Source organism: Chrysochloris asiatica, unplaced genomic scaffold, assembly GCF_000296735.1.
Source record: "Chrysochloris asiatica unplaced genomic scaffold, ChrAsi1.0 scaffold00125, whole genome shotgun sequence".
In the NCBI taxonomy this organism is placed as follows: Eukaryota; Metazoa; Chordata; class Mammalia; order Afrosoricida; family Chrysochloridae; genus Chrysochloris; species Chrysochloris asiatica.
The window spans coordinates 5,803,120-5,826,722 of NW_006408643.1; the positions used below are offsets into that span (position 1 = coordinate 5,803,120).

General features: G+C 51.1%; 1 protein-coding gene across 1 annotated transcript in view; it reads left to right on the forward strand.

The window, feature by feature from the left end:
- The first annotated feature begins 1,339 nt into the window (after positions 1-1,339).
- Positions 1,340-23,603, forward strand: part of PIP5K1C (phosphatidylinositol-4-phosphate 5-kinase, type I, gamma) — a 57,632-nt gene continuing 35,368 nt past the window's right edge. Inside the window, exon 1 of the mRNA XM_006869043.1 lies at positions 1,340-1,515. Within this exon, the coding sequence (XP_006869105.1) occupies positions 1,422-1,515 (94 nt within the window). The 5' untranslated portion in view covers positions 1,340-1,421. The remainder of the gene's footprint in view (positions 1,516-23,603) is intronic.

Genomic DNA, 23,603 nt, shown 5'->3' on the forward strand with positions numbered 1-23,603 from the left:
ACTTGAGGGCACATAATAACAAAAAACAATTTACGTATCCTCCTCTAAAACGGCTGGTGGGTTTGAACCACTGACCTTGTAGCTAGCAGCCCGTTGCTGAAGCTACTTTACCACCAGGGCCCCTGATGAGAGGTGGCTTCAAAAAGTTCATAGAAAAATGGAATGAAAATATAATGAAATTCATCTATGAACTTTTTGAAGTTCCCTTAGTATGGGTGTGCATGTGGATAAAGTGACATTTCCATTCCAACCAGATGTTCTTTTAATTAGAAAGATGTTGTTGTTAGGTGCCTTAGAGACAGTGCTGAGTCACAGTGACCCCACGTGACACAGTAGACCCGCCCCTCCCAGATCGCTTCCTCCTTGCTAACCCGTAGGTTGGTGATTCGAATCTACCCAGTGACTTTTCAGAAGAAAGACCTGGCAATTGTTGTTAGGGGCCGGAATACAGCCAATTTCTGAGTTGCAATCTGTTGCAAGAAGTCCAGGCTGGATGATCCTTAGAGGTGAGTATGGCCAGACGTCTTCTTTTTTTGGTATTTGGACATGTCAGACATTTCCAGTTCCTGGAGAAAGACATCAGACACGGTAAAGTGGAGGGGGTCGGTGAAAAAGAGGAAGACCCTCATCAAGATGCTTTGGCACAATAGGCTCAAACATAGCAATAGATGTGCCGATGGATGGCACGGTTCCGAAGGTGTTTTGTTACGTTCTAAGTAGAGTCGCTATTGGTAGGAAACCACTGGAAAACACCCAACAGAAACAACAAATGTGGATGGCAAGGAGCTCTGGTGATGTTGTGGGATACCTTTGGGTCTGCTAACAGCATGGTCAGCAGTTCAAATCTACCACCTGCTCCACCGGAGAAAGATGAGACTTTCAGCTCCCGTAAAGATTTACAGCTTCAGTAACCCTAAAGAATCGCTATGTGTCGGAACCGACTTAACGGCAGTGGGTTTAGTTTTGGTGACTTTAAGGGAGCAGATTGATAAAGCTTTCTCTTAGAGCCACTAGTGGTATTGAACAAGTAGAGTTCTTAACAGAGCTTCTCCTCTGAGTCGAAAAAAAAACCCTGCAGGGAGCAAATCGCCAGTCCTTTCTCCCGCGTTGCCGCGGGGTGATGAGACTGGGACAAAATGAAAAAGAGAATGACAAGCCTTCCCACCGTTGGGCGCCTGAAGGCGCTCGAGACGATCCAGGCATCCGCGGACACGCGCAGGCCCCGTCCCCAAGCCCCGATTGGCAGCATGCGCGGTGCGCGATGGCGCAGCGCCTGGCCCCGCCCCGGCCCCTCCCCCGGCAGACCGGCCCCCTCCCTCCGCCCTCCAGCCGGCGGCAGCGGTTGTTGTTCAGCGGCGGCGGCGGCGGCCGCAGTTTGGCTAGCAGCTCCCGGCCGCCCGCCTCGGCCCGCGCGCACGGCCATGGAGCTGGAGGTGCCGGACGAGGCGGAGAGCGCCGAGGCGGGGGCCGTGACCTCGGAGGCGGCGTGGGCCGCAGAGACCGGCGCGGCAGCAGGTAACGGTTCCGGATCTCTCCGTCCCTCCCGTCGCCCCTAATGGGCCCGCCCGAGCTCCCCCGCTGGCCCAGTGGACCCGCCCGAGGGCTGGAGGGGCGCGTGGACTCGCTGCGGTGGGAAGGCCGGAGTGTTCCACTCGGGGGCGCTCGCGGGGGGGATGGGGTGGCTCACTCCGGGGTCCGGGGATGACGGAACCTCTCTCCCTGGAAACCTCGGAGCGGCACCACCCATTCTAGGGCCTCGCGCCGGGCGGAGAACGAGCTCGGGGCGTCTGGATGCATCAGCCCCTTTTGGAGGCGTGCGGGCAAGACGGTCCTCGCTTTTGGGGTGTCACCGGAGGGAAGGGTGGGATGCCCCATTTTGGACACCGGTCAGTGAGCTACCCTACTCTTTATGTCGAGAGGGAGCTTCCAGTGTGTGGGATGGTGGGGTTACTGTATTCAGCTGAGGGGGCCTGCAAGGGGGTGACATTGCCCCAGATGTGACCCACAGCTCCGAGCGCCCCCCCTTCGAGTACCGGCGTCCTGGTCTGGCGTCCTGGTCTCCCACCACAAAGCGTCACCCCCATGGGTACCTCTGATTGGTCATGAAAGGAAGGAGCTGCTGAGCGTGCAGGTGGGGTCTTTAAGGCCATCCCCGTCAGCCCCCTGTCTTTGTCCGTTCCTAGAAGACACCATACCCAAGCTCTGGAGCGCTGAGCAGCCCCTAACTTTTCTGGGTCTCAGTATACCTGCTCTTTAAAATGAGGGGTTTGACGGGGTGCTATTTTGAGCCTGGGCAAGCATGTGGGGGCAGGAAACCTTAGTGTCCTGTCCTCCTGCCTTCTCTCTGGACACTGGGTGAGGGAGCATGGTTCCGTGGTTATCCATCCCTCACCTTGCCACAACCCCACCCAGCATAACAGGTGTGGGGAGTGGTCTTTGCCTTCTTGTGGGGTGGCGTGCAGAATCTGCCTCAGCCGAGGCCACAAGCTACCAAATAGGAAGTTTGCTGATCCGAAAACCCCTCTGGTCTGCCCAGCCCCTTTGGCAGCTTCTGCGGACACTTACACGGGTACCCATCCTTTCTCTCCCCTGGGCCTCCCGAAGCTTCCTTGGCAGGCTAGGGGTGCTGTATGCGGTGACTAGGAGCAGAGAGAAACGGTTGGAGAAAGGGAGGGAGGGAGAGAGCGATCTCTGGGCTCCTCCCCACTGCCATCTGGAACCACTTGGTAGATGACCCGGTTAATTCCAGGTGCCTCGCCCTCATTCTCTGCCAGCAGTGGATGGCCTGGCCTGGCCAGTGCCAGACGAGGTTGGCCAGCCCAGCAGGGCCAAGGGCCCCTCCTTCTTGGCCTCTTGACTTCCGCCCTCTGGTCCAGGCCAGGCGAAATAGCCCCAAAGTCGCTGACCACAAGAAAACCACAGCAAACATTTGTCTTATCAGGGGCTCAAGGAGTTGACTAGGGGCAGATAAGTCCCTGCTTCCAGCTTGTGCTTGGATGGTAAACTGCATAGGGAGCTGGCTTTTCTTCATCCCTCCCTACCTCTAGAATTCCTCAGAAATCTGACTCTGAAATCGGCTAATCATTTATTTTACTCATTTAAAAATGATGGGCAGCCTGGCCCCGTCTAAGCCCAGCTCTCCAGCTAGCAGTTTGGATATAACTGCCCCACATTTTGTATTGCTCTGCACATGTATAAACACATAATGTTCTTTTTACCAAGGTCCGTCTCCTTGGCACTGTGGTCATATGGGTCCCGATCCTTGTCTGGGGTGGGGCCATCCTGGATAGGGTAGGGTTGAACAGCATCCCTGGTCTCCACTCCTCGCTTGATGCCCTACCCCCAGTCATGACACCTGCAAATGTCTCGAGACATTGCTCAGAGTCTTTTTGGGGGGCAGAATTACTCCCAGTTGTTGTTGGTGTGCCGTGGCGACCCTGTATAGGATTTCTGAGGCTGTAAATCTTTATGGGAGCAGAAAGCCTTATCTTTCTCCCATGGAACAGCTGGTAGTTTCAAACTGCACACTTTTGAGGTTAGCAGCCCAACTGGTAATCACTACACTACCAGAGCTCCTTACCCCCAGTTGAGAATCCCTGTTTTGCACTATATCTGTAATGCTGTAACTTGTTATCCATAATATTCTCAGCTTCATTCCCCCCTCCCCCCAACATCAGTACTAGTTATTTTCTTCAGAGCAGAGAATGAAGGCGGAAGGTAGAAACTCTGGAGTTTACTACCTGGGGTTCAAAGCCCAGCTCAGCCTCTCAGTTGTCTCCCCCAGCCTCAGCCTCAGTGTGTCCATCTATGAAATGGGGGTGATGCTGATGATGATACCCAACTCAGGGTGGCTGGGAGCCTTCAGTGAGTCACACAGGACTGAATATGTTAGCTTAACACATGCTGTCGAGGATTTGCAGTCAGCTTTCCGCATATGCTGTTATCCAGCCCACCAGCCTCCCACAGAGGAGTGTTCTGGTTATTTCTGGAGTGTTCCTTTGCTGTTACAAGCCAGAAAAACGTTTGCCCGTCAAGCCAGCTCCAACTTATGGTGACCCCATGTGTGTCACAGTAGAACCACTCCAATAGGTTTTCAGTGGCAGATTTTTCTGAAGTAGATGGCCAGGCTTTTCTTCCGAGAGACTCTGGGTAGATTCGAGCCACCAGCCTTCCTTCCAGCTAGCAGCTGAGTTTGAACCGCCCAGGGACTCTGGTGTTACAAGCAAGGCCGCAATAAACATCTTTGAATGCGAACTTGTAACCCTGGGTACCATCCTAACTAGCCATGCAATGGCTGGGCCAGGGTTAGGCAGATATAGAAGTTACTATGTAATGCTCTGTGGTCTCCAACAAGGGCTAGAGTAGGTGACAGTCCATCCGCCAGGGCCCACGGAGCCCTCCTGCCCCCTCACAGTGTGGCTCACTCCCTGTGGGATTGACCTCATTTGGGCCACTCTGATGCACGGTGGTATGCATCTTGTCACTGTTTGGAATCTCGAGACCTGATATAAAGTCATGGTTTCCTGCTTCGTTCTCTTTGGAATGTACCAGAAGGACTCCGTGGCAGCGGCCTTATTGGCAGTGCCCCAGGGCTGTGCCCAGTCCTGTGGGGTTTGGCCTGGGCTCAAGGTCCCTCAACAGTTTATGCTCAACTAAAGGTCGGCGCTTTGAACCACTCACTGATCAGTACCACGGAAAAAAGGTCTGGTGATCTCTTCCATAAAGATTGATGTTATTAAGTGCTGTTGAGTCAGTTCCTACTCATAGCAACCCTGTGTAGGGTTTCTGAGGAGCTCCTGGTGAGTTTGAACCGCTAACCTTGTGGTTCAAACCAACCTTGCAGTACAGTGCTTATCCTACAGCGCCACACTACAGCGTTAAGTGCCGTGGAGTCGGTTCCGGTTCCAACTCATAGCGATACTGTAGAGTATCCAAGAAAACCCTGGGGAGTGCTTCTACCCTGCCCCACGTGGGGTGCCGTGAGTCAGAATGGACTCCATGGCAGTGGGGGTGTTTTGTTTTTTAGTGGGGGCATGCCTTCCTGCCTCAGTGGTGCCCCAGGGCAGTTGGCTTTGTTACCGACCCCTCAGGGTCTTCCCCCCCCCAATCTGGTGGCCAATGCTGTGGGCCCCACCTGCTCCAGCCCCAGCCTCGCCCTCCTAGACCTGTGCAGCCTTGTTTCTTCTCATGCCCCTTACAGCTCATTCCGGAAGAATCCCACTAAAGATTGACTCAGGGCCAGTCCCTCCTCTGCCCACAGTCCTCCAGGACACCCACTTCCCTCAAGGCTAATTCAGAGCCCTCCCTGAGGCCTACAGAGCCCTGCACTTCCTGTCCCGTTCCCCTTCCTGCCTTCCCCTCCTAGCTGTTCCTACAACTCTCCAGGCCCCATCCTGCCACGCTGAGGCCTTTGTACAGGCTGTTCCTCTGCCTGGACCACTCTCCCCAAAGATCTGTGTGGTCTGATTCCTTAGCTCTCACAAGTTTTGATTAGCAAGTGTTCTCTGACCTTCCTCTCATAAAGTACCAGCTTCTTCTCTGTCCCCCTTCCCCTCCGGCTCCAGGCCCCATTCTGTGCCCAAGTGAGACCTCTTTATAGTATCTGTTATTCTGTAACTTGCTTGGTGCCCATAACAACCTCATGCCAGAATCCCACCAAGAAAATTCTGGAATATGCACCAGGAGCCCGAGGATTGGACCACATGCGTCCCTGGGACACTTGCGCTGTGAGTGGCTCCCCTCCTGAGCAGGTGCCCAGCTGTGTGTGCTCAGAGCAGCCTGGCACACACCAGGTGTGGGGAGCCATCAACTGGATGGGGAGGTGCCGTGGGTGGAAGTGTGGGGCAGAGGGGCATGCCAGGCAGAGGTGGCTGGGCTCCAAGGGGGTAATTGTGGGTAATTGGAGGGGAGTTCCCTGGTGACTTTCTCTGGGTCATCCAGGACAGGTGCTGCTGGCTGAGGAGACCATCCTACCGCTCCTAGCCTCCTGCAGGTCAGACAGCTTGTAGTTCCATGCTAGCTATGTCCTCGTAGGGGACGATCTGTGGCCGAGTCTGGCTATGTGCCCCAGTGAGTGCTTCCTAGCTCTCTTTTCAGCGTTTGTCCTCCTAGGACTAGGGGATGGGATGGTGAGGTGGCCCCCACTTAGTCATGCAGCACAATCAGAACCTTTTGTAGATGGGGAAACTGAGGCGCTCCAGGGTGTTAGTGAACCTGTAGTGAAATGGGGCCCAGAGCCAGGTCTACAGATCCCCAGGCTCTCTGCCCCCACCACGTGTGGTTCGCACTGCCAACAGCTAAAGGCCAGGACCTCGCTGAGAAGTTTCCAGAATGTGTACCAGGCGCAAATACGTGTGGATTACTAAACTTGTGGATTCACTGGGAGCCCCATGCCCACCACCTACAAGGTGGGAGGGACTGGGCCAGGCTGGAGCCAGAGCAGGAGTCTCAGGTGGGACCTGGCATCTTGGCTCAGACTGAAAGGAAGCGACTCTGCCATCTTGCTGTTGTTACTTTGTCCTGTCACACCCGCGTGCTCCTGACAAACGTGGGAGCTGCTGAAGGCTCGGAGGAAGTGTGGTTGGTTTAAAACCTTCCTCTGTGCACAGTGAGGTGGTCTACTCTATGTTACACACTGTTCCAGGCACCTGGGTAGCAGCTTAGCTGAGGCAGACAGTCACATTCCTGCTCGGGGACTGGGGTGAAGTGTGTACAGATGACAGACACATAACCTGTGGGTGAGGTGAGGACCACGGAGAAAAATAAAGCAGAGGAAGAGCCTCCCAGGCAGCGGGCACAGCCTGTGCAAAGGCCCTGGGGTAGGACCAGCTTGGCGAGTTGGAGGAACAGCGAGGAGGCCGCTGTGGCCAGGACTGAGGGAGGAGTGGAGAGGTAGAGGGGACGACAGGGAGGGGACAGGGCAGGTGCAGGACCCTGTGGGCTTTGACCCGAGGGAGGTGGGAGCCCTGGAAGGTTGTGGACAGAGGAGGCACCATGTGACTCAGATGCTCAAAGGCGCCCTCTGGCTGCTTTGGGGAGAACAGACTGGAGGGGACAAGGATGGATCCCAGGGACCCATGGCAATAATGGGGCTGGAGCTGGTGGGCATCTTCAGGGAGGAAGTGGATGGTTGGTTCTGGTATATCTGAAAGTGGGTCTGATGGGATTTGTAGATAGCTCTGATGTTGAGGGTTTTTTTGTCCTAATCAGGTAGTGGGATGGAACTGCCCTCAGCTAAGACGGGGGTGGCAGGTGGGAGACACATAGAAGCAGCTTGAGGAATGCCAGGCACAGGAAGGCACCCATGGGACCCCTGTGTGGGGATATCAGGCTGAGTTCAGAGTTGGTGGGTGGGATACAGGAAGTTTGGCCTGGTTGTATCCCGGCAGTGTGGTGCCTGCCCCCTCGCCTGTGTTCAGTCAGCGACATGTCCATCCTGTGGTTGTGTTGAGGCCCTATGTCTACCCAGTCCTTGGGCATCAGGCCCTCTCACCCGTGTGTACCATGGGGCCCAGTACCCAGGGGGGCGGGGGACAAGGACCTGGTGCCTCGGTTTCCTCCTTTGTGAAGGAGATCACAGTTGCCCCTTCCCCTTGGGTTCCTGGGAGGCTGGGTTACTGACTGTGTGGGCCGTCAGGGCTCAGTGAATGGGGGCCGAGGACTTGACAGGGTGGGCTGGCACTGTGTGCCCTCATTTACTCCATAGGGCTGACAGGCTCCCTACGGGGGCTGGGAGGAGGCCCAGAGGGAGCCTTCACTCTTGAGGAGGTTAGGGCTGCTGAGGAGCTGAGCGGTGCCTCCGAGGGCCCCTTCGCCCACAGTTGGTCACAGTGTGGGACTGACTTTGGGCCCTGAGCCCTGCCCCCATCGTCAGCATGGGGGAGGTTGCAGTCTTTATGTGTGTGCCAGTCCAGATATTTCATAAGGAGCCCTGGTGACGTAGGTGGGTTGCAGCTGGCTGCTAGCCTACAGAGCGTGGTGGTTCGAGCCCACCCAGACGCACTACGAAAGAAATACCTGGTCGCCCCTTTTCTGAAATGATTGCAGCCAAGAAAACCCCATAGAGCAGTTCTGGACTCAACAGCAAACAGCAACAAATTTCACATACGTGCAGTCACATGATGCCTGTCCCCTCGTGCCTGCGTCTCTGTCTTGCACCACATTCTCCAGGTTCATGTCCGTAGCGGTCCCAGAACTTGGTTCCTTCCTTGGCTGAATAACGCTGCATTGTGTGGACAGGCCATATTGTGTTGATCCACTCCTTCGCTGGTGAGCACTTGGGGGGTTTCCAGCTGCTTTCCATGAATCACGCAGCCGTCAGCATCGCTGCACAAGGATGCCGATGACGTTGTGGACGTGACCGAGCTGTTGTCACGGGACTCGGCTCCACCCTCATCATACTGTCCCCCCAAGGGAAAAGACACTGGCTTCTCGCTGCCTTTTCTCAAGCAAGCCCTATGGGTCTCGCTTTCTCTTTTACCTTGTTCTGCAATCTGCCCACTTCTCCATTTAATCCTGAGCTGCCAGATCCTTGTTTAGTAGCTCAGAGTAAGCCATGAGTGCTGATGGCCAGGGACCAACACACATCTCAGCACTCTTCTCCCTCTCGTGGCTGCCACGGTGCACTCAAACTTAACAACGATTGTGAAGAGGGTGTAAGACTGGGTCCCTCTGAGTTGGAACCGACTTCAAAGACACCCAAGAATAAGTACAACCACGTGCCACTGTGTCTTTTCCTAAATTTCAACGGTGCCTTCATCCTTTTTCTTATTGATTTGCCAGGGCTCTTTATATATAAGTAAACCACTCTTTGGTAAATGGCTGGCTGATCAGAATGTGAGTCGGTTCCCTTTGTAGTTTGTTTCCTCTTGGACTGCCAGGTAATTACTCACATTCACTGGTCTTTTCCTTGCTGGCTTTCCAGTGTTGTGTACTGGATGAAAAAGTCTTCCCTCTTCTGAGTCTGTCATTAGATTATTTGTTTATTTTTATTGCTATTGTTGTTAAGTGCTTTTGGGTGGGTTCTGACTTACAGCGACCCTGTCTAGGGTTTCCAAGCAGTGGCTATGGGTTTGAGCCCCCCACCCCAAAGTTTCTGGTAGCAGTCCAGTGCTTATCCCACAGCCCCACACCAGGACTCCTATAATTTCCTATTTGGGGCTCTTAAGTTCTTGATATACTTGGAACTGCTCTAAGGTGTGTGAGGGGTTGCTTGGTTCAAGTTCTTCCAGGTGGCTCCCCATTGTTCTGACACCACTTTTGAGTAGCCCGTGCCTTCCCCACTGATTGGAAATGCTGTCTTCACTATAGGCTACATTCCTGTGTGTGGCTGGTCTCTGGACTTTCTGTCCTGTCCCATTCATCTGCTTGTGTCTTCATGTAGCAGGAATGTCTTAAAGTACAAGTAATAACATGCTTTTAGGGGAAAACAAAAGGCTGACATGTGGACAGTAGAACGTGAAAGTTTCTGGCTGAGGTGACAATAGCTTTCCTTGCAGGCCTGTGTTCTTGTCTCAGTACATTGCCCTCATGGTTGTCTTGATCATTCTGTTTTGAAAGCCCTCAAAACACTGCTGTGGAGTTGATTCCGGCTCATGATGGCCCCTAGGACAGAGTGGAAGAGCCCCCACGGGGGCTGTTGTGAGGCTGTGAGTCTTTATAGGAGTAGACGGCCTCCTCTTTCCCCCAACACTGAACGCACTAAGCCCACAAGCCCTACAAGAGGCTGGGGTCCCTGATATTATTGTCAACGTCGCCACCAGTCAGCGGTCTCTGTAAAGCTGTTGTTGACCTTGCAGACCAAAGCGTCTCCGTTGCACCAACGGGAACTGCTCCATTGTCACGAAAGCTTCCAAAGATGTTGTGTAAATGTATGTGCGTGGCTGTGTGCCAAAATACCTTTATTTACAAAATCAGGCAGCCGGCCCACGGGGCAGGACCGAGTACCAGCCGCTACTCAAGATCAACATCAGAAAAACACTGGTCTGCATGTTTTCATTTTGTGGAAAAAAGAGTCACGTCCTCTCCCATTAGAAATGTCTTTCTAGTGTCCCAGAACCCCTCCCATCCCAAGTGGGGGCATCCACTCTTCACAGCAAGTTGACGGGTAAGGAAAAGGAGCTCCTCCAAAGTCCTACTGCGAGTTCGCTGCCGGCTGAGGCCCACCTAGCCAGCCACCCTGTCTGTCCCATGCTTCTCAAACTTTCTGATCAGCACGTAAGCTTTGCAGGGTCCAGGAACACCTTCTGAACCCATGGCAGACATTGGGCAAGCAGGGTCTGCCCCCCGCAACCAGTCTGTAAAGAGCTGAGGACAGAGGGTCAGGGGAGATGATCAGTTAGAGACAGCCCTGTGGGGGACTGTAGAGTGGACAAGGCCTCTTTCCCAGGTGCACACGCACACAGTGGAAAACTATGCGCCCGTTAAAGGATAGCAATGAATTCTAGAACAGCTGACGGCATGGATGAACCTGGAGGACACAATGCCCAGTGAAATCAGTCAGTTCCAAAAGGACAGGTCGTACCAGACCAGTATGGTACCAAGTCTAGCATAGGTTTACACCCAGAAAGAGCCACTCTTTGGTGCGTCCTAGGGCCAGGATGGGGTTGGAGGAGGCCAGGAGCATGAAGCCATAACAGGAGAACACGAGAAGAGTCAGTTCCGGTGAAGGGAAAGGCAGTGCATGTATGCGGTCTGTCAGCTCAGTGTGACCAAGGCAGAGGAGGGTGCTGAGAGGTACGCAAGGACAGGAACGACTACCAGAAATGCTGTCCCCCTAGCTTTGGACTGTTAACCCACAAGGCCTGCAGTTCAAACCCACCAGCTGCTCTGTGGGAGGAAAGATGAGGCTTTCTGCTCCCATAAAGATTAACAGCCTCAGGAACCTTGTACAGGGTCACTGTGACTGACACTGTGACTGTCTGGAAGGCACCTAAATGTTAGAATACTAGTGATAAACTAACAATAGTTTCTGAGGTGACGCACAGGTAAGTATGTCTGCAAAATAGGTGAGAAAAGTATAGAGCTTAACCACTTATAAATGTAGTTGTGGGTGTAGTTATTTCTGCACCTGCACACATATGCAGGTGTGACTGCGGATGTTTCTGTGTGCACGTATGCAGGTGCGACTGTGACTATTTGTGTGTGCGTGCACGTATGCAGGCGTGAGTGTGGATATTTCTGTGTGCACGTATGCAGGTGCGACTGCGGATATTTCTTCGTTTGTGCACGTATCTAGATGTGGCTGGATATTTCTGCGTGTACACGTATTCAGGTGCGGCTGTGGATATATCTGCTTGTGCACATATGCAGGTTCAGCTGTGAATGTTTCTGCTTACATATTTGTAAAGGCTACGTGTGTGATTGTGTAAACAGCAGAGCACACAGTGGGGAAACAACTTAGACATCGGGACTGAACTACTGGACCTGAAGACTAATGACCATCATCTCAGGGAACATCTGGGCAATTGACAAAACACAGTTGATAAACATAATGTTCTGCATCCTAGTCAGGTGAGCAGCGTCTGGGGCCTTAAAAGCTTGTGAGGGACCATCCAAGAAACAACTGCTGGTCTCTTCCCACCTGGAGCAAAGGAGAAAGAAGAAAAATGAAGACTCGGGAAGCTGTTAGTTCAAAAGGCTGGTGGCCCCATGACCCAGAGCCGCCTCTATCCAGAGACCAGAAGAACCAGACGGTGCCCGGCAGTCGGTACTGACCACTCTTGCTACAGTAGGAGGACCTGGCTAGAATAGTGTTTTTATTCTCTTGTTCTGAGCTAACAGAAAAACCACAAGTGGAAGGTTTTAACAAATATAATTAGGAGGCTAGCAGGCTGAATTCAGAGCTCCGCTCTGGGAAGAGCTCCTGGTCCCCTCTCAGCATCTGCAGGCCCAGCCTTCCTGGGAGAGCTCCATGGGTCTTGGCATCAGTCTTCCCCTGGATCCAAGAGCTTCACAGGGCAGGGTCCCCAGTCCAAAGGACGAACTCCACTCCGGCTCTTCTTTCTTGGTGGCAGTAGGTCCCTCTCAGTTCTCTTCCCTTGTTTAATCTCTTGTATGTCTCTAAAGTCCTGGTGTGTCTCTGTAGGATGAGCACTGGACTGCTAACCGTAAGGTTGGTGGTTCAAATCCAACCAGCTGCTCCTTTGAAGTACTACTACACAGGTTCGCTATAAGCCAGAACCCATTTGACAATACGTAACAGCAGGTCTTAAAAGAGGCTGACTCAAGAGACAGCCTCACCCTGAAGGTTGCATCTGGCCTTGAGAACCTGGTGGAAGACAGCCGAGGACTAGCAACACACAGGTTAATGGTTGGATCACAGCTGGTCACATCCTGGGGAGATTACATCATAATCAATCTCATCTTGGAGGTGGTTGCTACATTGTAACTGCTAAACCACTGAGAATCCCCCTGAGCCCCAGCCTAGCCAAGTTGATACAAAACTGTAACAAATGGATAAAAAAATGTAGAACAAAATTAAAGTGAAACTAACTAGCTGGTTGGAAAGACAGTGGAGGACACCCCAAGAAGATGGCCCTGTGAAAACCTAAGTGGAAGCTGAAGGCACCGCCAAAGGCCACCTCCCCCTGACAATACTGGTGATGGTGTGTGCCGGCGAGTCAGTCCCGACTCTTGGTGACCCACTATAGAGGTTCTTGAAGTTGTAAATCTTTATGGAAGCAGAAAGTCTCATCTTTCTCCCACAAAGCGGCTGGGGGATTTGAACTGCTGACATTGCGGTTAGCAGCCCAATGCGTCACCCACTACTCTACCAGGGTTACTAGACAGGACAATAACTCAAACAGCGTAAGGAATGTGTTCCTCAGAACAATCAGCATTTGCCCATAACCAAAGATGGGCCGAGACGGATGGAAATGGGGAACCCAGTGGGAAATGGAGAGAGAGCTGACACATTTCCAGGATTGTAACCAATGTGACAGAACAATGGGTGTGGGTTATTGATTGGAAAATACATGTCAACTTTCATCTCCAGCACAGAGGATGTTAATAAATCAGAAAATGAGCTTGGTACCTGACAGCAAGTCTGGATTGCAGCTGACCCTGAGTCTCTCCCACCCTTCCTCTTCCTCCAGGAAGCCCACCAGGTCCCCGGCATGGCCCTCCCCATCTCTGTGCTTCTTACTGCCCAGGAACCAGCTGAGGTACGCCGCCCTCAGCACCGTGGGTCAGCTGTACCCATGTCTTTGCTCTGGACTTTTTGATGGCAGGGGCTGTGTGCCCGGCACAGATAGGAACCAGCCTGGAAGGTTCTGGAAGGTTCTGGAACCCCTTGCTCAAAAATGTTGTTTTTCTAAGACTGGGTACCAGCTTGGTGTCCTGGAACAATCTGGCCACCCCCAACCCCCACCAAAGCTTCTTATTTGCTGCTCTGGTGTCCTGCTGGGGGGGCACCCATGGCTAAGGCTGTGTCCTTCCTGTGCTGTGAGACCAAGTAAAGTGGGAGAGGCAGAAAAAATGTGGCTCTGCTCAGACTGGGAGGAAGGACAGTTGCTGGTCAGGGTCTGGACTCTGGGGCTGCCTACCCTCTCCTCTCCTGGGAGCCCCCAGGTGTATCCTTCTTCCAACCACACCAGAGTGGGTTCCCCAAAGCATCCAGTCCTGTTACCACTGGGTCTTTGCATGTGCTCCCAAGGTACCCTGACCTCTGCCCCTTTTGGGGGGCTAACTCACTCCTTTTTTTGAAGTTTTTGTTGTGGATTGAGTGATAGTTTACATGGGAGAACATCAGCTTTACATTCTTCCTGTCGTATTTTGTTTCATTACAATGATTACAGTCCTCTCCATACATTATCCAAAGGACACTCACCCCGCAAGCCTGCTCCCCAGCCGTCAGCACACAGCCCCTCTCCCTCCCTGAGTCCAAAGTCCCCAACCACTCCGTCTCTCCTTGTCATCATCTCCCCTCTATCTCTGGCATCATTGCTTCTCGGTATAGGGTCCCACACTCCACGCTTCTCCCTTGATGGCCCCAGGGTCCTCTGCTCCTGGACTGCAAGACCAACCACTCCCCTCCTTTTGTTACAAAACATCTACCTTTACATTTGCAACTCTCACAGCCAGTCCTGATAGTAATTATTCACTATTCAGCCACAAAAGTCTTGTCCCCATCTACTTTCACCACCCTGTCCAGACAGGTTAGAAACCACTCAGTGGAGATTCTACCTTCCCCTGCACCCTCTGAAACTAGGCTCCCTCCTGAAAGCTTGTAAGCCAGTCACTTCGTGCCTTTGTAGCCTCTCACCCCCACCCCATTTTGGGTAGCCAATGTCTAAGTTGCCCACTCCTGTGTATTCTATGTATGGAGGGAGTGAGAATGATCCTCGCTGTAAAGATTCATTCCCTCTTTTGAGCTACTCCATCCATAAGTATAGGTCAAGTTCATCAAATTGTAGTGAATTACTCTTTTTTTCCTCTTCTTTCTTCTTCTAGTTGAGTTCTGATCATCTAGCCATTGAAGCCAGGTCAAGTGGGTACTATCTGCAAGTATGGGCATTCTTGTGCATCTCCCCTCACTTCATATCAGCTGGACACTTCACTCTTCTCTCTAATCTTCTGTGGCCATGTCCCTGTCCCTGGGCCCAGGAGTCCCCAGTTCTCGCCATACTGCTGGCCAACCAGGTCTCAACCCAGGTTGACAGGAGTCTACTGAACATGGTCGGACTTAGCTCACAACTTCATTGCTGTTTTTCCCCCACTTTCCCTTATTGGTAGACCAACGTGATCACCAGTCAGACCACATGTTTGCTTGTATATTCCCCTTGAGTCCTAGTCTTGGAAGGGGCTTTGTCCTGAGGGGACCCGACCACTTGCCTTATGGCTCTTGGGTGAACAGCTTGCTTGTTCTTGTGATAGTCAGTCGGACCGCTGTTACTGTTTTGACTTTTCCTGCTGTCTTTCTTTCAAGAAGTATCTTCTGCTCTCGGTGCTCCAAGCTGGTCTGCTTGTCCTTTAAAGTGGAGATTTCCCACCTCAGAAGATTCTGAATGGGGATCAGGATTCCATCTATGATCTTATGCAATGCAAAGGCTCCGCAGGAAGCCTCCTTCACTGGGCAAGTTCTAGCCCCATTTTAGGTATTCCAATCAGTTATAGACAGAAGACGGACTTAAAAGCTTTCTATGGTGATGTTTCTGGCTTTTCCTACCTCTTCCCGCTCAAGTGTGTCTTTTATAATAGTAGGCACGGGAAACCAAGATTCAAAAGACAGCCAAGCATCTTAACATTATTTACCCTCTTTTACCCATTCAAACCATGCCTCAGTCTTTGTATCCACGAGCCCTGTTGTTCCAAAGTTGAGCATACAGCACTATTTACCTGTGTCCCACTTAGGGGCTAACTTATTCTTGTGATGTTTCTTTCCTTTCCCTCATGAGACGGTATCCATGATCTTGGCATCAAAGACAAAAAAAAAGGAACATAGGGGAATGTTGACCTCCCCCCTGCCCCCCCAGCTCTGCTGCCAGCATCTGGGGCCTCCTTCACAAGGCCGACAAAGTTGTCTCCTACCAGCTCCTTATAAAATCTAAAATCTACCCTAGTCTCCATTTTGTCTTTTCCAAACACTTGGTTCCTCATAGCTTTATTGAGATACAACTCATGTGCCACACAGTTCAGCTACTTAAAGGGCTACAAGACCATCACCACAGTCAATTTCAGGACATTTTCATTAACCATTAGCCCACTGCCCCTGCCACCCCAAGCCCTAGGCAGCCACCAAGCCACGTTCAGGCTCAGGGTTTGCCTATTGTGGAGGTTTTTCATCAGTGGAATCAGAAACCGTGTGGCCTTTTGTGTCTGACTTCTCTCACCCACGTGGTGGCGTGTACCGGAGCTCTGTCCCCCTTTGTGACTCAGTGATATTTCCGTATGTGCATGGACAACATTGCATTAACCCACTCTTTCGGGGGCACATGTGGGCTGTCTCCAGCTTTTGGTGATTGTAAACACAGTGTATGCATCATTTGGACGCTTGCTTTCCAGTCCCTCAGGTACACGAGGGGGCTTCAGAAAACTTGTGGGAAAATAATCATCTTTTCATTCCATTTTTCCATGGGTTTTCTGATGGCCCCTTGCATACCCAGGGGCAGAACTGCTGATGTTTAGGGACCACCAGGCTCTTCTCCTCAGCGACTGTAGCGTTATTCTTCTTGGATCAACTATCAACACTCACGGAAGCAGCAGTCAAGAAATCAAACGACGTATTGCATTGGGTAAATCTGCTGCACAAGACCTCTTGAAAGTGTTAAAGAGAAAAGATGTCAGCTTGAGGACTAAGGTGCGCCTGACCCAAGCCATGGTATTTTCAATAACCTCATATGCATGTGAAAGCTGGCCAGAGAATAAGGAAGACCATAGAAGACTTGATGCCTTTGAGTTATGGTGTTGGAGGAGAATATTGAAAGTGCTGTGGGCTGCCAAAAGAACCAACAGATCTGTGTTGTAAGAAGTGTAGCCAGAGTGCTCCTTGGAGGACAGAATGGCCAAACTTCAGCTCTCACACTTCAGATATATTGTCAGGAGGGACCAGTCGCTGGAGAAGGATATAATGTTTGGTAAGGTGGAGGGTCAGAGAAACAGAGGAAGACCCCCAACGAGGTGGATTGGCCAAGTGGCAGCATCAATGGACTCAAGCGTGGCAACAGTAGTGAGGTTGACCCAGGATCGGGCAGTGTTTCATTCTGCTGTGCATAGGGTCGTTATGAGTCGGTACCGACTCGATGGCACCTAACAACAACAAATCAGTGGGCGAAGGTTCCAGTCTCTCCACCTCCTGGCCAACACTTGTTAATCTCCATTGTTCCAGTGGTGGTCATCTGCCATATGGCTGGAACACACTGTGTCTGTTGACTCGTCAGTTTTTTCCACGTTGGGGCTATCCCTGAGCACGATGCTGCTGTGAAGCTTGTGTGCAACTTTCTGTCCATCCATTTCTGGGTTTCCCGGGTTTCCACATAGGAGCCGAATGCTAGCTCTGCGTCTAACTCTGCAGCGGGTAGTTCATTCCTCTCACTGTCAGTGTTTGTCCTCTGCCAAGTGGTCCACGCCCGCAGCCTCATCATGACTCCCAGGTGTGGCACTAGGGCCGGGGCAGTGGGGGTGGGTGCTGGTGACCCTGCCACGCCTCAGCCTCCACAACAGTCCTCTCAGGCTCGGAGCTGATGCTGGAGGAGTACAGCAGGACTAGGAAGATTAACGGGGCCAAGAGCAGGCCAGGGCAGAGCTGGGAATCAGGGAGCGCTGCCCTGAGGACTCAGCCTTGGATCCAGACCTGAGTGTTGAGTTGGAGATTGGGAGAGGAGGTTCCAAGCAGAGGGAACAGCCTGCCCACAGCCCTGGGGCAGGACCTGGCCAGGTGAGTTGAAGGAACAGTGAGGGGGCCCCTTTGGTTGGAGCAGAGTGAGTGAAGGAGAGAGAAGAGGAAGGGGAGGGGACAGGAGGGGGCAGGGCATGCAAGGCCCTGTGGGCTGTGGGGGTACTGGGTTTTTATCCCCAGGGTAGTGGGAGTCCTGGGGAGTTGTGGGTGAAGGAGGGACAATGCTGAGTCTGGTGCTCACAGACGCCCTCTGACTGCGTGAGATGAATAGACTGGGGGTGAGGTCAAGGACCAGATGGAGGGTACTGCACGGGTTCTGGTGGAGGGAGAGGATGGGGAGGAATGGATACAGGGAAAATCTGGCAGAAGAGTGTGTTTCAGGCCCATGCAAAGGCCCTGGGGCAGGAAGGGCCTTTGAATTGGAGGCCATGTGTAGCTGATGCAGAGTGTGCGCAGGTGGGGGTGGAGAGGGAGGCTCCACCCACTTTAGCTCAACAAACTCCTACGCTGGGCACCTTGCCGAGTGCTGGGGACACAATCCTCTGGGGGCTCCTTCAGGGAGAGCTGATATAAAATAGATGATGGGTAGTTGTGAAACAGACGTCAAAGGAAAAGGCGAGAGCCAAGGGAGTGCTGAGTTCCTCCCCCTAAGGGGTATCCTACATCTCAGTTTCCTGAGGGGCAGAGTTGAGACCCAGTTCAAACCCACCAGCCTCTCCTCAGAACCCTCACTATGAGTCAGAACCAACTCAACAGCACTTAACAAAAATGACAGCAGTTTCTGTGGAGCAGGAATCTGGGATGCCTGAGCTGGGGGGTTCTGACTCAGGACCTCTCGGCTTCCAGTCAGTATGGCCCTGGGGTACCATCATCTGAAGGCTCCACGGGGCCAGAGGTGCTGTTTCTGAGGTGGGTCCCTCAGGTGACTGTTGGCCGGAGGCCTCAGCTGCGCAGTCTGCTTGAGTGTCCTCACAATATGGGGGACCCTCATATCTGCTGTATTCAGCTGGTCACAGACCAGTAAGGGATCCATTGTGGGAGGAACATGTCCGCGGCATGGATACAGTGAAGCAGGAATCATCTGGGCAACGTGGAGGCCACTAGCTTAACCTCAGAGCCTCCCTTCTCTCATCTAGAAAATGGGGGCGACTGTAACCATTGTCTACCAGGGCAGAAGTGAGACATGAGCCAGAGACTGAGAGTGCTGGGCATGTTCCTGGCACAGACGCTTGATATATAGCCCACCAGTTTGTTCCATAGTCACCTCCAACTCATGGCGACCCTGTGTCTGACAGGGCAGAACTCCATCGGGCTTTCAGTGACTGATTTTTCAGAAGTAGATTGCCAGGCGTTTCTTCTAAGGTGCCTGTGTGTGGACTAGAACCTGCGACCTTTAGGTTAACAGTCAAGCGCATTCACCGTTTTCACAACGCAGGACCACACTGAGTTGGTTCTGACTCACAGACTCTTGGCATGTGTTGTTAGGTTGCTTCTGACTCACAGCAACCCTATGCACACTAGAACAAAACTGTCCAATCCTACATCCTGTAGCATTATTGGTGCTACAACATCGGTTCATCTCTCTAGGGGTTTCCCTCTTTTTCCCTGGTCCTCTACTTTATCAAGTTCTGTGTCTTTCTCTGGGGACTCGGACCTCCTGATAACCCGTCCAGAAGTCCGGGAGGTGAAGTCTCGCCAGCCTTACTTCTGAGAAGCATTCTGGCTATACTTCTCCCAAGACAGAATTTGTTCATTCTTCTGGAAGTCCATGGTGTGTTCAATATTCTTTGCCAACACCACAATTCAGAGGCATCGTTCTTCGGTCTTCCTTATATATGTCCAGCTTTTGCAGGGCCTCGAAACATGACAGTGAGTGAGTGGATAAACGGGTGTGTGAAGGTTGTGATGATGAAAGTTGATGTTGCTAAGTGTCGTCGAGTCGGTTCTGAGTCATAGCGACCCTGTGTAGGGTTTCCAAGGAGCAGCTGGTGAGCTTGAACTGCCGACCTTGTGGTTCAAACCAGACTTGCGGTTTAGTGCTTTATCTGCAGCACCACACCAGGACTCTGATTGATGAAAAGCAGATTGTAAATGTCTTAAAATGGTCCAGAGTATGTTTCCTTCTTTGCTCAATATTTTGCCTGTTGCTGTTAAGTGCCGTTGAGTTGGTTCTGACTCATAGTGACCTTGTGTGGGGTTTATGAGGAGTGGCTGGTGGGTTTGAACTGTGGCTGATGGCTTACTTCTTCAGTTATTTCAGCTTGAGAAATGCTGAGCGTGTTCTTCCGTTTTGATTTTCTAACTCCAGGTCGTTTCCGATTTCAGGCTTTGTTTTCTTGGGCTTCTTTTCAGCTCTTTTACTTCCTCATTTCTTCCATTCACTTTACTGTCTCTTCACTCAAGAGCAAATTTGAGTCTCTTCTGACATCCATTTTGCTTTTTTTTTTCTTTCCTGTCTTTTTAATGACCTTTTGCTTTCTTCATGCACCATGTTCTTGATGCCATCCCACAGCTCATCTTTAGCGTCTAATGCATCAAATCTGTACTTGAGATGACCTCTGAATACAGGTGGGATACACTCAAGGTCCTGCTGTGACTCTGTAGGACAAGCACTAGACTGCTAGCTGCAAGGTCAGTGGTCCAAACCCACCAGCCACTCCTTGGAAACTGTACAGGGTTGCTTTGAGTTGGAGCTGATTTGATGACAGTTAACAACAGCGAACTCAATGTCGTACTTGTTTTCATTTTCTTCAACTTCACTCTGAACTTGCATATGAGCAGTTGGTGGTCTGTTCCACAGTCTGCCCCTGGCCTTGTTCTAGCTGATGGTACTGACCTTCTCCATTGTCTTGTTCCACAGATGTGGTTCATTTGAGTCCTATATATTCCATCTGGCAAGGTCCACATGTCTAGTCTCTGGTAAAAAGGTATTTGCACCGAATAAGTAAGTTGTTGGTCTTGGCAAATTTCACCATGTCATCTCCAGCATTGTTTCTGTCACTAAGACCATATTTTCCAACAACTGATCCTTCCTCTTTGTTTCCAACGTATACATTCCAATCGCCAGTACTGATCACTGCATTTTTTTTTTTTAATGTTTTCTTGTGAATTATGTGATAGTTTACATGGGAGAACATTAGTTTTACATTCATCCTATCATATATCGTTTCATTGCCATGGTTACAATCCCCTCCATGCATCATCAACCAACCACAGGGTATATACTACAAGCTTGCCCCCGAATGTCAGCACACAGCCCCTCTCCCTCTCTGGATCTAAAGTCCCCAGCTGCTCTATCTCTCCACGTCATCGTCTCTGCCTCCATCTCAGGCATCACTGCTTCTCTGGGTAGGGTCCCGCTCTCCACTCTTCTCCCTTCATGGTCCCAGGGACCTCAGCTCCTAGACTGAAAAGTTAATCATTTCCCTCCTTGCTACAAAACGTCTACCTTTACATTTCCAAACCTCACAATCAGTCCTGATAACAAATATTCACTATTGTATCACAAGAGACCTATCTGCATTTCATTTCATCAGCCCCGCCTAGACAGACTGAATACTACTCGGTTGGAGATTCTACCTTCCTCCACACCCTCTGGATCTAGCTTCCCTCTTGAAAGCTTGTAAGCCAGTCACTTCTTGCCTTTGTAGCCTCAATTTGGGTAGCCAGCATCACTGCATCTTGATTGCATGTTTGACCAATTTCAGACTGAAGAAGTTGGTAGAATTCTTTAATCTCATCCTCACTGGCTTTGGTAGCTAGTACGTAAGTTAGAATAATAGTGGTATTAACAGGTCTTCCTTGTTGTTGTTGCTAAGTGCCGTTGAGTTGATTCCAACTCATAGGGACCCTGTGTAGGGTTTCCAAGGAGCGGTTGATGAATTTGAACCCCTGACCTTGTGGTCCAGTGCATTGTCCACAGCACCACACTTGCAGGCCCATGGCTATCATCCTATCACAGACAGCACTGTATTTCAGGATAGATCTGGATATGTTCATTTTGATGATGAATATAATGCTGTTCATCTTCAGGTTGTCTTTCCTGGCATAGTTAGTCATAGGATTGTTTGATTCAAAATAGCCAATACCAGTCCATTTCAACCCATTAATACCTAGGGTATGTATCTTTTATGCATTCCATTTCACTTAAAAACAATGTAGCTTTTTATTGTGGGTGAAATTTACAAAGCATAGACAGTTTCCCATTCAACACTGTACACATTTTGTTTCATGTCATTGATCGGAGTCTCCACCATGTAACATTTACTTATCCTGTTCCTTCCCTGGGATTCCTGTTTCCAATTCTTCTTCTGTCTTTACCCTTTTGAACTTTTATCCTTGGGTAAATGCTGCCCATTGGGTCTCAAATGGCTGCTTATTCTAAGGCGTGTGGATTTTACTAATGCTATTGTTCCCTTTATAGAACTTTTTTTATTGTTTGGCTGAAAATTGAGCCACAGGGGTGAGTTTAGTTCCAGACCTGAAGGGTGACTAAAGTTCATAGTTTCGGGTTTTTTGCCAGTTTCTATCCAACCAGTAAGCTTGTTTTTGTTTTTTTTTAGGATTTTGGGTTTTGTCCCACGCTTTCCTCCCACTCTGTCGAGGATTTTCTAATGTGTTGGTGATGGTAGCCAGGCATCATCTAGGTCCTTTGATCTCAGGGTCTTGCAGAACATTGTCTGTTTCATTTTTGACAATTTCCTGTATTCACACTTTCTACATTCCACCTTCTGTCCAGTTATTAGTGGGTGTTTACAGTTACTTCTTTTCATTTTGATTTGTGCTTGTTAGCAAATAAAGTTCTTAGACTTTGCTCCATCCACGACTTGAAGGCCAGCTTTACTTTGAGTTGGCAGCTCGCCCCCAGTCATATTTTGAGTGCCTTCTAACCCGAGGGGTTCATCTCCCGGCACTGGGGCAGACCGTGCTCCGCTGCTGTTTAAAGGGTTTCACTGAAGGCAGAGCATCAGGCCTTTTTCCCTAGCCTTTCTTAGTCTGGAAACTGCTGAAAAATCTGAAAACTGCCCACCACAGTTGACCGTGCTGCTTTTTCCAGCCCCTGGTGGTATAACTCAGCTCACCAGCGACCACAATTCCACACACCGACACACGTGGAGTGCTCTTGATCTGTAGGACATTGTATCTTTCCCCCAAAGCCCTGGCTAGTAGTGGGGACCCTGTGTCCCCAGACTGACTGCCCCATTTGGTCTCGAGGAAAACCCAGCCACGTCCACCCTCTATGAGTTCTAGAATCCTAGACCCTCCCCTGTGGGGTAAATAGTTGTGATAGTTCAAGTTTTGTGGCAACTTAGCTGGGCCTCGATTCTCAGTGGTTTGTCAGTTAAGACATAGTAACCCGCTGTGATGTGATCTGAAGTGATTATCTGATGTGAGGTAAATCCTCACTTCTGTGATATTAATGAGCCCGAATGCAGTCTACAGGTTAGGTTGTCTCTTGAGTCCAATCTCTTCTGAGATCTTAAAGAGATTAAACAGGCAAGTAGAGCTCTGAAGGACCTACTGCCACCAAGAAAGGAGCCGGAAGTGGAATATTTCCTTTGGACCTGGGCTCCCCTGCTCTGTGAAGCTCCTAGATCCTGGGGAAGATTGATGCCAAGACCCATGGAGATCGCCAAGGAAGGCTGGGCCTGCAGATGCCGAGAGGGGACAAGGACCTCTCCCCAGAGCCGGCACTCTGACAATGGACTTCTAGCCTCCCAAACTGTGGGAGAATACACTTGTTTGTTAAAGTCATCCACTTGTGATCTTTCTGTTATAGCAGCATGAGAGAACTTAGGCCACATTTCTGAATTCTCACCTTCCCTCCGGGAAACCAGGGTTTGACTCCTGGGCTGTGCACCTCGTCCCCATCTGCCCACCCATCTGCCCATAGAGGCTTGTGATGGTGAAGATGCTAAACAAGTTTCAGCAGAGCTTGCAGACTGAGACAGACTAGGAAGAGAGGTGTGGGGATTCACTGCCTGAAAATCAGCGGTGGAAACCGTGAAAGCAGTAAGGTCTGATCTGTAGTCAGCGTGGGGCTGACGCAGGATCGGGCTGTGTTTTGTTTGGTTTCCTTGTTCAGGGGGTCCCGCGGTCCCATCCACAGCCAACGTGGGGCTGACGCAGGATTGGGCTGTGTTTTGTGTCATTTCCTTGAGCAGGAAGACCTGTGAGTTGGTGCCGACTTGATGGCAGCTGACAGCAGTCATTTGAAAGTCACCTAAGTGTCTGGTGCTGGAGTCTCAGACTGACCAGGACACTCACC